Source organism: Cebus imitator, unplaced genomic scaffold, assembly GCF_001604975.1.
Source record: "Cebus imitator isolate Cc_AM_T3 unplaced genomic scaffold, Cebus_imitator-1.0 Scaffold246, whole genome shotgun sequence".
NCBI classification, from domain to species: Eukaryota; Metazoa; Chordata; class Mammalia; order Primates; family Cebidae; genus Cebus; species Cebus imitator.
Genome location: NW_016107561.1, coordinates 809,334 through 825,247, shown reverse-complemented (window position 1 = coordinate 825,247; position 15,914 = coordinate 809,334). Strand labels below are relative to the sequence as shown.

General features: G+C 42.5%; 1 protein-coding gene across 6 annotated transcripts in view; it reads right to left on the bottom strand.

Moving 5' to 3' along the window:
* KIF16B (kinesin family member 16B) overlaps positions 1-15,914 on the bottom strand; it is a 294,367-nt gene that overhangs the window by 68,838 nt on the left and 209,615 nt on the right. For 4 of the 6 annotated variants that reach the window (XM_017498602.2, XM_037727902.1, XM_017498603.2 and 1 more), the window contains one exon: positions 13,213-13,335. The exons of 1 other annotated variant lie outside the window; for it this stretch is intronic. In XM_017498602.2, the coding sequence (XP_017354091.1) occupies positions 13,213-13,335 (123 nt within the window). Of the gene's footprint in view, positions 1-6,068; positions 6,228-13,212; positions 13,336-15,914 lie in introns of those variants that run through there. One more of the 6 variants, XM_017498608.2, reaches the window with a different exon arrangement.

The window sequence follows — 15,914 nt, the reverse complement described above, 5'->3', positions numbered from 1 at the left end:
AAAAAAAAAAAAAAAAAGCCTTCTTCTGTTCCAAATTAAAATTGGGCATGGAATGGGGTGCTGATGCGGAGAGGAGGAACAGAAGATCAGTCCAACAAATAAGTCAGACCAAAACACTTAATTATTTAATGTTGAGAATGCAAGGTATCATTACTGCATACATTTGAGGAGCAAATTCATTACTTCTCTCCCTCTGAATGATCTCACTGATACAAATCCTTCTTTCCTGGGCCATAAAATGATCAGGTGCAACTTAAGCACCATAAACATGTCCTCAAGATGGACTGCATTTACTTATAAACAATTCTCAATTGAGTGCTTCCCACAAATTTATGTTACATACTTATTTTGCTGGTTTAAGGATTGTCAGTGTTAAGACCCGGCATCAGTAGCTCTTTGGTTATGTATATCTAGCAGTGTTAAGAGGAGAATCAACAGTTTTTCATTCCAGGAATCATACTCCAACTGGCTCCCTTTAAACAGTTACTTATAGAGTTCTCTTCAGTAATACTTTTTAAAACAACACATAGGGGAGCTACCTCAAGCATTTTTTTAAAAAAAAAGTCCTGGTAATTAATAACTGTATAGAAGAAATGGTCTAATATTAACCTAATACATACTAAAAAAGGTTTTGCCCAAGTTTTGCAAAATAAAGTTTAGGTAGTGACATACAATTAACACGTCTGAGCAAATGGGAAATATATTCCTAATGAACATGCCTATATGTCATAGAAACAAGCATTGGCGCATAAGGTTTAATTAAAATCTGCTTGCATACTACAGAAAATGAAAACTAATACACACTCTCCCAGCTGCTGGGCCTCACAGTGGAAGAGACAAGATGCTCCATAGGGCAGAGAAAGAAACTATTGGTACTTCCATTTCTCTCTCTCTTTTTTTAAATCTTATTCTTTCTACATCTCTACTTCTGAAAGTGTGTTCTAATAAACAGTATGTATGGTTTGTAAATGCTATGCCATCTAAATAGATAAAAATCAACATAGTGGGTGTGTCAGCTCATAACTTTTCCAGTGATAGCTATGTGTGATTTTTAAAGTTTAGGCTCTGCTACTCTAAGCTGTGGCTGGTAAAAGATACGTGCAGAAAGCCTCACTGTTTCCAAGAGAGCAGAGACTAATTCATTAACTAATTCTACTGAACGTCTTACGCAGCAACATAACTATGAGCATGTTTGAGAAAACATGAAATATATTCCAAATGCATGAATCTGTATAGTAACAAGCATTAGTGCATTAGATTTAATTAAAATCTCTCAGACAACTCATGCAAATGGTACTAGCCAGAAGTGGTAAAATAAACCAACAGCCCGTTAATCACAGCAATATCCCAGAGAGATCACAGGCTGCCGTCCGATTGCTCCTCATTGTGATTGCCTCTACCATCCCCAAATCTTTCTGAGGACAGACAGTGCCAGTGCTTTCTGATTTCTGTGGGCATACACACCCCATAGGTGCAGACTCTGCCTTGCTGTCTTCACTGTGACCTCTTCCTGGTTTCCTAGCTTACCTTCTTTGTCTCGGATCAATTACCAACGCTGGATGCCAGGTCAGTCCTCCTGTCACTGGGAGACCAGCACCTCAAAATCCCTGACTCCCTAGGCCTTCTGGTGGGGCCCATCCAAACAATCCCCCAAACTGAGTGCGTGTGGTGTCTGTCTGCTGTCCGGGGTGCTGCCCTGCACTGCTGATGATGGCCCCCTAGGAAAGCAGAATAATTTACAACGCAGGGATGCCATTCTACCTCAGCAGTCAGTCCTACTTGAAAATTCTTCGAAATTCTATTCTCTGCCATGAGCATTTCAAAATGTTCTAGATTTTTCAATCCTCACAATGATCTTGGTTTACTGAGGTGATCAGAGTCACCTAAGATCAACTCCCTGCGTATCCTTTTAGCACATTTCAAAATGAAGCTGTTGCTACATTCATTTTCCTTCCTTCAAAACCTCTCCATCCTCACTTAATTTTCCTGATTTGCTTGCAGAAGTGAGAGGAAGGCCCCTTTTCGAGGCTAGCCTCCTTCTGTACTGCTTCCGATGACCAACTCATCATTTGTCCTTTTCTACCCCGGGCCTCTGTCTTTGTTGTTTCCACTGCCCAGAATACCTCCTCTCTCGTCTGCACTCACTGAAATCCACCCATCGGTCTCAAGCCAGCAAACATGTACACCCGCCTTAACGTCTTCCGATTACGCCTCCATGAGGCCGCTGGCTCCGTGCCACTCTACTTTTCTCATGTGTTTCTCTTCCTGTGCTTAGTTGTCTCCCGAAAGGATGAACTGCTTATTCGTCTTTTCTATTCCTCAGTATCCTGATGCTTCTAGTACGCTGTTTTAAAAAATTATATTACAGGTACCAAATATTTGTTAACAAGAGAATACATAACGGAGATTGTGGCACTCACAGCCTCTTTCCAATATGCACTTTTCTACCACATTTTCTAATTACTTTTTCATTCTGAACTGTGGGCAGCAGACTGACCTACATGATAGTCCTTTTCTGACTTATCTGTAACTGCTTAAAGGTTTTAGAAAGTAGACATTAGGGGAAATAAGTAAGAGGGCAAATTGTAAAGCAAAGAAAAAGAAAATCTCATTTACCAAATTCCCTGCAGAGATAACATTGATTTAGAAAAAATACTGTGATAAACAATTTTGGGGTAGGTCGGTATGAGGTTCCTAAAAGACACATTAAGAAACAACAAATAGTCTCTAAGTTGCCTTTAGGAGGGTGGGTCCTGTTAACCTACACAGTTTGGGGATAAAGGCTGAGCAGGCAGGCTGGAGCTGAACTCCTAGGCTCAGTAAGGTGGCAGCACTTGGAGCTCCCAGGAATATCCAGGCAGGAGGAATGGAAAGGCTGGTACTCTTGGGAGAACACAATAGTCTATTAGGGTATTTTAAGCTATCTGCTCTGAGATATGCAATGTATCATCTTCCTTTGGCTCCATTAGGGACACTTTGGGAACATTCACAGGTTTCTTCTAAAAACCCAAAGAAGGGCAGAGCCCTGCAGCAAGGTGGGAGCAAAGGAAAAGAGACTTGGTCAGCAGCCATCCAGGGACACAAGGCAAGGGAACAGCTGCCATCTGGACCATGTCAGATTAGCAACTGTGTAAGCAGTTCCTAACCCAAGCGGGCTTCCCCTCCCCATTGCAGTGGGCCCTGTGAACCTGAAGCTTGACCAACTGCAGAAATTCTGTCTCAAAGGCACTTGAGGGAAGAAGCTGGGCCTCTGCAGGAAAGGCCTGGTTCTAAAGATGGTACACTGCACACGGAAAGGGCAGTGTAATGCCAGACTTGGATCTGCCCATCTGTGGTAACACAAATGGGAGGCATACGGAGCGTGGAGAGTGGTGATTCCTGAAAGCAGGAGAGCCATGCAAATAGGAGATTCTACAGCCATCCGATTCAGGAAACTCTCAGACAACCTTCTACGCAGGTGCATCACCGACAAGTACAGAAAGGGCCTCAGAGCCTCGGGCTTGTGAACCTGGTCCAAACCAGGTGTGCTAGGAAGCAATGAGCCTAGTGATTGATTCCCCACAATCGAGATAGCTAAGAAGTGCTGCTAAGTCCAACAGGGCTTTCTAGCTGGCCCAAATCCTGCCTTCTGCAATAATCAGAAATAATGACTCCCCCATGCTTTAACTTCAGCATCTTCAAAATAGGCTGAAATACCCCTTATTTTGGTATACTCACTTCACAGGGTAGTTTGAAGGTAAATTTGATAGAATATGTGAAGGCCCTGAGATTCTGGAAGATGGAGGCCTTTAAATCCAAGATTGTTACTGACAAAGGGCTTCCCCTTCTGCCAACACCTCTGTGGAGCAGGTGCAGAATAGAGGGAGTTATTCTACTTTAGCATGGTGGGAAACTGCGCGCATGACAGTCTAAGCAATTTTCCTTTAAATTACCCAGATATTCACAGGCACACCAAGGAATGTAAACTCTCCACCAGCCATCATGGGAGAATAAAATAATGAAAAGCTCTGAATTAACTCTGACTTGGATATTGACTTTAGCCTGGTAATTTATTAATTGTGTGATTTTGGATAAATTACTAAATTCTTTCAGGTCCTGATTTATCTGTAAAATGCACTCATGATACTTAATCTGCAGATGAACTAGAAAAATGTGAAGAGAGTAGGCAGTGCTTGGACACTCAATAGATGGTGACTCCTGGCACTGTGATCTCATTCTTAAAATGCTGTTATACCACCCACTATCGACAGGTAAGTATATTTGTGGTTAGCAACTGTAAAATGGAAAGTTCAAACAATTTTGTGATTTTTAAAACAAATTTTATTCTAGGAAGAGATGCAAAACTCTCAAAATTCTGAAACTAAGGAAGGAGGAATATTAATATAGTCTTATAATAGAAAAATAGAAATTTGGGTGAAATGGAAATTTAAGGCATGACCATAAAGTGATGACTGCTTTTCTCCTGTGCCTGTAACTCAATATCATTTTTTCTAAGTCATTTCTTACATAGGCAGCATTTACTTTGTGAAGATAAACATGGCTGTCCAAGGAAGGGCAATATAAAAGATCGGTTGGTTTGTGTGAAAACTGGGGAAGAAAAAAAAATTTTTTTTTCACTTTTCAGTAGAAGACTGAAAGTTTGCAAAAAGATGGGAGGGTGACAAATTTAAAAAATCTTAGGTTAAAATGTGAGTCTTCAAGTCTCGATGTAATTACTTTCACTTGCTATTTCTGTTTTAAAATAGTACAGAATCTGAAGATTTAAATTTAGATGGACACTGCATAAGTAACACTCCATTTGTCTCAGCTGTGCTAATACACGTGTAGGGAGATAATCCGTAAGTTACTAATAAGCACAGACTCAGATGCCAACACTCTACACTTTCTGAACATCTATATTCTAACAGGTAGAGAGTATTTCTGAAAGATACATCTGTATACAGTTTATCTAATAGACTGGAATGGCTCTTATGTCTGTCCTGCCAAATAAAGAGAAATTTCTCTGACTGCAAATGTGATTGCTTCAACTCCCAAACTGTAATTTTTTGGGCATTTCTTCTTCATGCTTCCTGGCAGGCCTATCTACCATCAGATTCTTCAGGTTTACCAAAGCCTCAACAATAGCCCCAATTTACAAAATGCTCATGACTTGGTCAGAATTCAAGGCAAAAAGTTAAAACGTACACAAAAATAACAGTATATTTTGAAAACAGGGAAGGATTTGAAAATGGTCACTATGTCCAGGGCAATACTAAATTATAGCCTCATCTTATAAATGTATAGAAAGCAGTGATATTTGGAAGGAACATTAAAATGAGTAAGTAAGGGAACAAGTATGACTCAACCCACTTAGAGCTGACACGAACATTAGGTACCTGGATCTACTTACTGTGTGGCCTTGGGCAAGTCATTCATAATTCCCTAATTTGTGAAATACGAATATACCCCCATTTTGGTACATTCTCCAAATCTGTGGAAATGTCTAGCAAAATGCCTGGGGTAAAGAAAGTGCTTGATAGATGTTAGCTTCTTTCCTTGAAGAGCTGCAATTGCCTATAGACAGAGATTAGTCAGGGGCAAAATGCAGTGAGGTCCAGTGCATGGATGGTAAGAGCGAGCACAGCGTGAGTCTACCATACTATCTGAGAACATCCAATTGTCCTACAGAGGATGGATGCAGCTAATTAGTGGTAAACACCGCTAGTAAATAAGTTAGAAGCTCACGAGGTATAGGCAAACCTCACAGGATGTGTCAAAACAGATCTAGGCCAGTCAGCAAGTAGCCTGTGAGGTCCAACAAAATTCCTAAGGCGTGCAAGACGTGTTAAACACAGGCCACAGGTTGATAACCTATAAGACATACCAATGACAGGATAATTTAAAAAACAACAACAAAGAAACATGATGGAACAGACGAGAATGTTAGGGACAGAAATGGAGGGAAATGCTACATCTTGATATGCATCCTCTGGGATGACAGCTAAGCATCCCCGGAACTGACCGCCCTTGATGACAACCAGCCTGGTCCCATCCTGGTACCACATGTGCTCTACTGGAGAAGTAGAGGTGAAACCCAGGGCTGCTCACCACAGGTGGCTGGCCAGATGTGCCTGTGCCTGCTTCCTTTCACGGAGAAGGTGCAGTGGCTCTGGGCACCGCTTGTCTCCCATGGCCCCTTGTCCAAAACTCCACTCTGGTCCTTGTAAGCACATAGTAAGTGGGAAAGGCTGAGATGACAGAGAAAGGACAGGTGAACTAGTTGTAACCAGGGGTCAGATAGAACACTCGGCTCAACTGCTTGCCCACCCTCAGGGTGCCACCTAACCCTCCTTCCTCTATGTGCTTTTGAATATTCTATGAGCCTTTCCATATGGTGCAGTTGGATTCTGAGGGTCCCTGGAGGCTACCATGTCATCAAGGTGATCTTCCATGACAAGAAATCCCAAGTTCTATGGCCAAGTGGAGAGCACACACCTGCCCTAAGAGGAGCTGCTGTTCTGCCCTGAGAGTGCTGCCTTGCAGGAATGTCGGCCCCAGTTCCTGCTTTTACTGACTTTTCACAGGATCTTGGCAAATCTGGATTTCTATGTCCAGTCTCCCAAATACTGGCAGTTCACACAAAATTTAAAAAATCTATTCAGGCCAATAAAACCCCACATCCTCCGCCACCAGTCTGCACCTGCTGCCTCGGGTTAATACCGCTCCAAGACTTCGTCAGTCCCCGGCCCCACAGTGCCTGCCATGTGGTTCTTCAGTTGTAAAAGCAAGATCCAATTTGAACTGCTGCCCTGCAGTTTTGCAATTTACCATGTCTCACTTCAGGGTCTTTTAGGTTCAGGGAGGACCCAGCAGATGAGATCTCTTGGCCCTAAGTGTCTAAGGCCAGAGTGACTGAAATTAGAAGGGGAAGCTCACTGAAAGGAGAATGGCTGCCACTGACGGGGGTACTTGATAATTATTTGCAGATGGTCTGCAAGTTTTCCCTGGAACACTTCCGTGAGGTTATACATCCTCATTATCATTCATTACTCGTGTTTTCTCTGCTTCTCCCTCCTTCTCAGGCCACCGAGCAGGAGTCAGAGCAGAATGAGACAAGGGGAGACTGTTACTATGGTACCTAAACAAAGCCCAGATGATTAAAATCAGGAAAGCTTTTGTCCTAGACATCATGTGTGTGACCTAAGTTGTCTGTGTGTAGTCCTGCATTTCTTGGGTCTCCCAAGTGGGCCAAAGTGATACTGGTCAATAGGGCTGATGCCCTGTAGCCATGTGAGAAAACGCAGGCACCTGGGAGTGTAGCTGGAATGCAGAAGGCTCCTTAGAGGAGACAATGGGACACGTGCTTCTCTGAGCAAGGGGCTGGAGAGTCCCCAGGCAGCCAAGACAATGTCCAGAGGATGCGCAGGAAACACAGAGGGCTACCTCTCTGTTAGAGAAGGCCAAGACAAAACAGATGTACCCTGCGGGTGCTGAACTCAGCCCAGAGCCGGGTCGTGGGTGTGTGGAGTGCTGGAGGATGGTGCTGAGAAGGCGGGAGGGAAGGTGGGGAGGAAGGGAGACGGGAGGTTTTGGCATGCTTGGACTCAGACAGTCAAGAAGCTCGACTGGCCCCCACTCTTCTGCATGACTAAGAGCCACCAGCCACATCACGAGGATGAGCAAGAGGCAGAATGGCTCATCAGTGACTGACTCTACCAATGTGGATGCAGCATGAGGAGCTGGGTGGGGGCGGGGGGAGGTTTACAAAGGACACACAGTCACTCAGTCATCCCCAAAGCTCCAGGTATGCTGTGCCTAACAAGAGCACCTGTGGCCAGGCTAGCATGCATCATGCTGCTGGGTGATCTGCTGGGTGACTGGTACCAGTCAGGCACGGGGTGGGCACTGGGGAGGTCTGTGTCAAACAAACTGACAAGGGCCCTGGGAACTTGCATCCACACGGGAAGACCTGCAAACAACAATGACTGAAAGCAACATGACTCTTGAGCTGTGAGCTTGGCTGTGGAAGGGAGTCACCCTGGTGATAGGATGGAGAACAGGACAGCGAGCACTACTGCAGATGACCACTGGGAAAAAAGATGAGACAACAAGCTGTCCTGCAGATTACTTCCAGATTTTACAAGAATAGAAATTCTTGGGAAACAAAATGTTAAAAAATAAGCATACCAATGTTGGCTTATTTTTTTATGTTACCGTGTTGGTATGTAAGTTAAAAGGCAAGGGATTTCAGACAATGCTGGAAACCCCAGCTTATTTCTATGACATGAGTGTCACAGTCTCTGCTTGTCTTAACCAACAATTTCTCAGGCCTGTGTTTTGTGCTATGCGGAAATGTGATTTTGAAATAAAATTTTACCCACTCTGGTCCTAACGAACTGAAAATGGCAAGCATAGTGCAGCGTAACGGATGCCACGTGTCAGTGACTGAGAGGCATGTGAAGCGGGGTTGTAAGATGACTGCTGTCGCCCAGTTAGTGGCATTACTTGCGGCAGGTGCAGCTGAGCACAGGCACGAATTTTACAGCTTCATTCTGCTGACCAGCAGGTGACACACAGCAATTTTCAGCCCAGAATGTGCTGTTCTCAGAGAGAAGCCAGACTGGCACTGCTTCGGTTTCCCCACCCCATCTCTGTCTCTGCCACCAGTCAGCAGGACATGCATCTGTGGACAGTCCCAGACGGATGTACTACTAGGACCCGCTGGAAGGTACAGCTTCAAGGGTAACAGGAACTGGTACTCTGACTCGGGGGTTCCTCGGGGGGGTAAAACAAAGTGGGGTGAGGGGCGATATGAAGATGATAACCTTCTGTAACATCAGGTAAGAACATTAAAACACCAATAGAAGAGAAATGAATACACATAGTGATAAATCCACACAATGGGATGCTATTAATAAAAAGAAACAAATGACTGTTATACTCAACTGCATGGGCAAATCTCCAAAACGCCACATTAAATGAATGCAGCCAGACACAGAAGATAAATGCCGTCTGATCCCATCTCCATGGTGGTGCCAGAACAGACACGACTAATCAGTAGGTGCAGAGGGCAGATCAGTGCTTGCCTTGGTGCTGGAACATGGGCACTGACTGCAAAGGGGCACCAGGAACTTCTGGAGTGCCTGCAAAGTTCCAAATCCTGACCAGAGGGCTAGTTACTGGGTGTATACATACGTCAACACTCATCCAACTACACTTAAAATGTGTGCTTTCATTGTATGTAAATTATGCCTCAACGGAGTTGATTTAAAAAAACTAAATGAGAGCAAACAACAAAAACCTGTCTACTTATATACCCTCACAGCTTTTTCTTAAAAGAGTTGTTTTTAATTCCCCCAAATAAAGCAGGTACAGAAGACAGACCTTTTGAATTAAATATGTTTTAGTTTAATGAAAAGCTCTATTATTCTCATTTTAAAGACCAGTGATAGAAACTTCCTCAGGATTCAGCAGGGGTCAGAAGATGAGCATCTGGGAAGCCTCACTGACTTCCTGCCCCGCCTCGAAATCACAAGCCCTGTGTCCTCCCTAGAACATTCCCTCAACAGGGAATGACTACTTCCTGTGGCAATGGGCAGGCCAAATTGGAGCTCCCAAACTGGGGATTAAAATGACAATGGCCAGGAAGAAGGAATAATTTCAATGACTGATGAGTCCTACCTAAAAAAGGTGGGCAGAAATGGCAGGAAGCAGAGCAAATGTGGAGGGCAAAGGGAAGATGAGGAAGGAGAGCCCAGGCAGCCACGCCCCTGGCCAGCTGTCTCCGTCCCAGGGCCCCTCAGGCCTCACACCACGTGGGCCCTGGTGTGGCCACACAAATCAGTTGGGATCCTAAATAAGCTGGCAGTAACACTAGCAAGCTATACAGCGATCAGGGGCCTTACACCAGCGGGTGTCAGCCCCTGCCCTGCTGGTCACAGAGGGCACAGCATCTCACTGCATGTACTCAGGATCATCATGGGAGATTATGAGGAACCAAAGCTGATTTTTTTTTTTTTTTGAGATGGAGTTTTGCTCTTATCTTCCAGGCTGGAGTACAATGACACGATCTTGACTGACTGCAACCTCTGCTTCCTGGGTTTGAGCGATTCTCCTGCCTTAGTCTCTGGAGTAGCTGGGATCACAGGCGCCTGCCACCATGACTGGCTAATTTTTTGTATTTTTAGTAGAGATGGGGTTTCACCATGTTGGCCAGGCTGGTCTCGAACTCCTGACCTCAGGTGATCCACCTGTCTTGTCCTCCCAAATTGCTGACAAAAACTGATTTTTTAAAAGAGAAGCAGCAAAGATTTTTCTAAATTATAAAGTGCAATAATATATCTATGTATGTATATTAACGTTAAAATTTCCTTCAAAAAAGCTTAGAACTAAAGAGAATAGTCTCTTTTAAAAATAATAATTTTTACCTTCGCCTTCTTAAAAAGCCATTGGTTCACCAAGTGAAGAATTTAGGAGTAGCTAAAATATTACCATACATTATCACAAGCATGACTATTTGTCTGGAAACATGCTCTATGCATGAAATGTTCAAATGACTGACAGAAAAGGTCAGCAATCTAAATTTTAAATTCCAAATGCTGAGGGCGAGCAAACAACCAAAAAGAAAAAAATATTCCCAACAAGATCTAAAACTCTCATAAAAATGTAAATATACATCAAAAGTCATTAAGGGGACCTCACTGTAAAATCTCACTCATTCCCTTTTTATTTTGATTGCTTTTTAATTACGAACACTTATCCAACACTTAGTATGTGGCAGGAACTGTTTCAAGCACTTTACATATACAAACTCATCAATTCCTCATACCAACCCAGTGGAGTGGGTTTTATGATTCCCATTTTACAGATGAGGCACAGCAAGGCTGTGTGACTTGTTGAGGTCGCCTGGAGACGGACAGGATATGAGGGTTGCAGGGGTGTGCTATTTAACAGCCACCTCTTTGCCTGGAGTAGGGTTGTTTCTGTTGTTTTGTTCGGGGAAGGCCTGGTATATTATCATGTCTGTTTCTTATCCTACCCCATGACAGGGTATCCATATGAGGTGGAGGGCTTCCACACACCTACCTGTAAAGGCATCTGGAGGCCCTGCCTACACAGAGAACTAGACATTCCCCGGTTGGTGCTCACACATTCCTGGTGCTCACAATCACAGCACCTAGGACGAGCAGAGAAAGGAAGCAGAACAATGATACGCTTCCGAACTTGCTTTGATAAATGCAAAGAAAGAGCTCTGTGGATTTGGATTTTATGCATCTTGAAGTGATTGCCTAGATTCCATAAGGCCTCATATAATTTTCTGTATTTGGTTTCTTTAACTTGCATGGATGGCAGCATCTTCACAATTTTGGCCAAATCTGCACATCTGACTATTATTTGCTTGTCATTTTTATTTAAGTCAATGCAGTTTTAAAAAAATTATCCTCTTTATCTGAGTTCTATACATAAAATTGATTTAACAGTTATATTTTATTAACACATTTATCTGTTAAAGTAAAATAAATCCATGTACCAACTAAAATCATTGCATGTCCTTCACTGCTATGAGTTCTATGTGCTGGGGAATTCTAATTCTGAGCTAATGGAAGCCAGTCTTCACTTTCTAATTTAAAAACGTGGACATAGTACAAACACAACTTCAGAAATTATTTTTTATTTAAGTATAATCATATATATGTATAAATGGAATTACACACACACACACAGACATACACAGATACACACAGGCACACACAATTTAGAATGGTTGAGAACAAATGAAAAATAAATTGACCAGGAATTAGATATTAGGTCAGGGGCAGTGGGAAGTAGTGGATCAAGGACACAGCGTAACATTTAAATAAGAACCCACATAATCTGATCAGTAAAGAGTAACAGCAACAACACACAGGCTTTATGCTTTCTCAATAGAAACCTCAAATACATCAACTGATGCCCTGTTTGTTTTTTCTTTTCTAAAGGAAAACTTAGTAGATAGAAATAAAATCCTAAAAATCTGATTAGCTAGTAAAGAACTTATTTACATTATTCCTCAGGAAGCTAGAAAGGAAGTGACATCTGAAGAGAGGGATTCTCCAGAGCCCAGGGCTGCCCTGAGACGCGTCAGGGGTGGGACAGGCATGGGGAGGGCTGGCTTCAGGCTTCTTCTTCACTCCCCACTCCCTGCCTGCCCAGCAGCTGCTGGCTTCCCTGCCTTTTACGGTGTCCTTCCACATCAGACATTCTTTGAACAAAGGGGTTTCTCAGATAAGACAAAATGTGGAGCCCACTGGTACTGTCCAATTTCCTCATTGTACCAATGGGGAAACTGAGGCTCAGATGACTTAGGGCCACTCTGCAAACTGCAGTGGGGTCAGAGTCTGCAGAACTCAGCATCCAGATTCATGATCTGGTATTTATCTGAACAAAACCACCTACAACCTCCAAGAACACCCTTACGCATGCATACACTGGTGATCCTAGTGGACTTCATTACGTCAACACCCTTACTGATCCTTGAAAACAAAGAAGTGTGATTTATCATTACTTCCCTCGGGAGAGGATGGCAGCCAGTGACATTTAATAAAGTGTTATGAGTCAATGAAAGCAAATTAGCAAATAGATGAAGTCATTATTTCGAAAACCATAATGTCAGAAAACAGGCACAACTCTTTCTGAAAAGTTGTACAAATCAAGTAACACCTGATACAAATGAGGAAAGCTTCCTAATTAATAATAGAAACAATGAAAACAGCAGTAGTAATAGCAGCAATAGCTACGATTTACACCAGCCACAGGATGCAGCTTTATATGCACTGATATCCCTGTGACATAAACGTTATTAATCTCATTTTTATAGGTAAGAAAAATTAAGAGTAAGCCCATGGGGAGGGTGACCAACTGTCCTGGTTTGCTCAGGACTGTGGGTTTCCCAAAGTATGAAACTTTAAGGGCAGATGTTAGGAAAGTTCTGGGCACCTGGATGGTTGTTCATCCTACCTGTAGGGCACGGGTGATAGGAGTTCCATTTCTGTCTGACTTACCAACACCTTCTATGAGGTAACTTCCTTCCATGTGTTACAGTCAAGAGTTTTACAGACTGGTTTAAAGAAGGGCATGACCCAGTATTTCACAAGATATTCACATGCAGCATCATCCCCTTTTGAAAATAAAGACAGAGAAAGCACTGCATAGTCTCCAACCTCCATTCTCCAGAATAGTAAAGAAGACACTCACCTTGACCTCAAACTCAAAGTGTGCGTCCTTTCCTTGCCCGCAGAGGACGTAGCGTGGGATGCTAATTTTAATTGGGTCCTTCAGGTCCTCTGGATTTGCGCCCAAAGAGCGAGAAACCATCCGCTATCAAAGGCACATCAGACAGGGGGAACAAAGAGAAACCAGAATCACTCCACTGCAAATACCCAGCTTGGGTAGGAGGCAGAAAACGTGTTTCAAGTAGAGAAAAGAGCATCAAACCAGTAGGGCTTATTTAGAAAACTAATGGTTTCCTTTGAAAGAGAAAAGCTAAGCTTCTCTCATAACAAAAAGACCATTACTTTAGGTACACCATTCCGAAGAGTTAGGGCAAAGCACTACGAAGTGTTGTTTCGCTTTGAAGTTCCCTCCAATTTATAAGAACAAGTAAAAACAGGGACAGATTACATTATCCTGACTTAAAAAAAAGAATCAGTATAAACCAGATTGCCTTCTGAAAAGTCTTGACCATCTGACAAACTTTTTTCTTCACACACTATCAGACAGCTATACTTATAAACCTGCAAAAGCTGGAGATTTTATTCAAATTTATTTCATTTTTAACTTTTAGGCATTTTTAAAAGCCCGCATAGTGTGGAAAGCTCTTTAAACTACAATTAAAACAAATCCCAAGTATTTTCTTTAGGCCCCATTTGATTAATCAACTTGGCTCTGACAAATATTTATGGTCTGGGAAGTGGGGAACCAGTGAGGTCAGAGGAAGAGGCATTATGAAAAGAATAAATCTTCCAAATGAGTTCTCTTAAGTAAATCAGAGGAAACCTCTGAACAATCCTTATTGTTTGCACTAAGTTGGGGCTTTAGAAAACATGTTTTGAAGTAATAGCTGTAATAATTAGAATCATAATTATAGTTAGCATTTATTGGATACTCATTATATGCCAAGAACTACATTAACCAGTTTATATGAATTGACTCATTCAATCCTCACAACCCCCCCATGAGGTATTAACTATTATTAACCCTATTTATCAGATGAGAAGCCCAAGACCGTGGGCTAAGCTCACTTGATGTAAGCACCGCGTAGAGCCAAGATTTAAATTCAGGCCAATCTAGGGCTCACTTTCATCACCACTACTCTCGACTGCAATCATGAAATTTTACAATAATTACATCCATCTGAGATACATTGAGCTAATGAACACTTCACACATACACAGATTTTAAGATGCTAAGGATGCCATGATTATGCAACGGAACCCACTTACGTGACTATAAAGAAAACAGGGGCAATAAGCTCCCTTTCTCCCAGGCAGAGAGGGTTCTCAGCCAGGTGTCCCAACTTAGTTAGCTGTGTGCATGAAAGCTGGGACTTCCGGAGGACACGAGGACATATAATTTGTTTCAAATTGCTGCTTTCAATGTAGCTGTTGTGCATTTTGGCATGATGTGAACTTTCCAAAGCCTGTTAGAGCATCTTAATTTTTCACTGCATGGCTGGTCACCCAAAGCAAGAAGAATTAATTGTTTATCATAATGGTACACTGGTTTAGCTGTCCCTGATGTCAAAAAACATCAAGAAATTCTGCAAAAGGGGATTCCTCACTATGTGCCTTGCTAAAGGCTTTTCAATTCATTAACAGTCCATTTCCAAATTACTTTAAATGTAGACATCTCATGAAACATGTTGTATGTTTATCCATTTAAAGGTGAAAGGCAAAGAAATAAACTAGTGGTTTTACTTATAAGACATGCAATGTTAAGAAATGTCTTTGACCTACACGTGCTACAACTTAGCCACCAAGTTCTTGCTTTGCTGCCTAAGTCCTGATCCCTTCTATGTCATGCTCAATAGGACATGTTTCAAGTAGGAACATCATCTCTTTTCCAGATCTGACATGATCTCTCATGGAATCAATCTGTTGTTGTTGCTGCTGTGCCGTGTGTGTGTGTGTGTGTGTGTGTGTGTGTGTGTGTGTGAGTGAGTGTTGGGAGTTGGGGATTGGAAGGCACACACTGCAGCTACGGGCAACCTCATCAGAGGGAAATGCCATAGCAGGGACATTAAACAATGAGCAATGGATAATACCAGTTGAGAAGGGAAGATCCACTGGCTGTACCTGAGGGGGAAACTGGACCCACCTTACCGGTTAGACCAAAAGGCCAACACCACAGCTAATTTGACGAAGTGCTATCTCTGAGTAGCTATGGGCCCTGTCCTCAGAGGTGAGGGAGGGCAATTAACCTTTTTTCCTTCAGTCAACAAGAGGCAGACTCTGACAAGTGAACTGGTAATTACAGCAGGATTAGAAAGCTGTGCTGGAGGAAGGGAGTGAGAACAACTATGAATATGTACCTTGTCATCCAAATGTCAGGAATTTTACTGAGGAAGAACTGTGGTCAAAATTGCCTATGCATGTTCTGTCTGCTAAGCAATGGAGGCTTACCTTTGACTTTCTAAATGCCTTTTCTTTTAGGTACCCCTAAGACATATAATCAAACATTGCTATTTTACTGGGTACCACCTATGGGCCGCACAGAGAGCCAAGCCTCAGGATTACAATATAACTTTATTATAAAGTATTTGTAATTTCTAAGACCTTTAATTTTTCTCAACCGCACATGTTTGGAACAAACATTTGGTGTTTCTACACTAGATGGATTAGATTCTGAAGGTGGATTTGTGATCTTAGCTTTCTCTTTTCATAAGTCAGTGTTTAAAA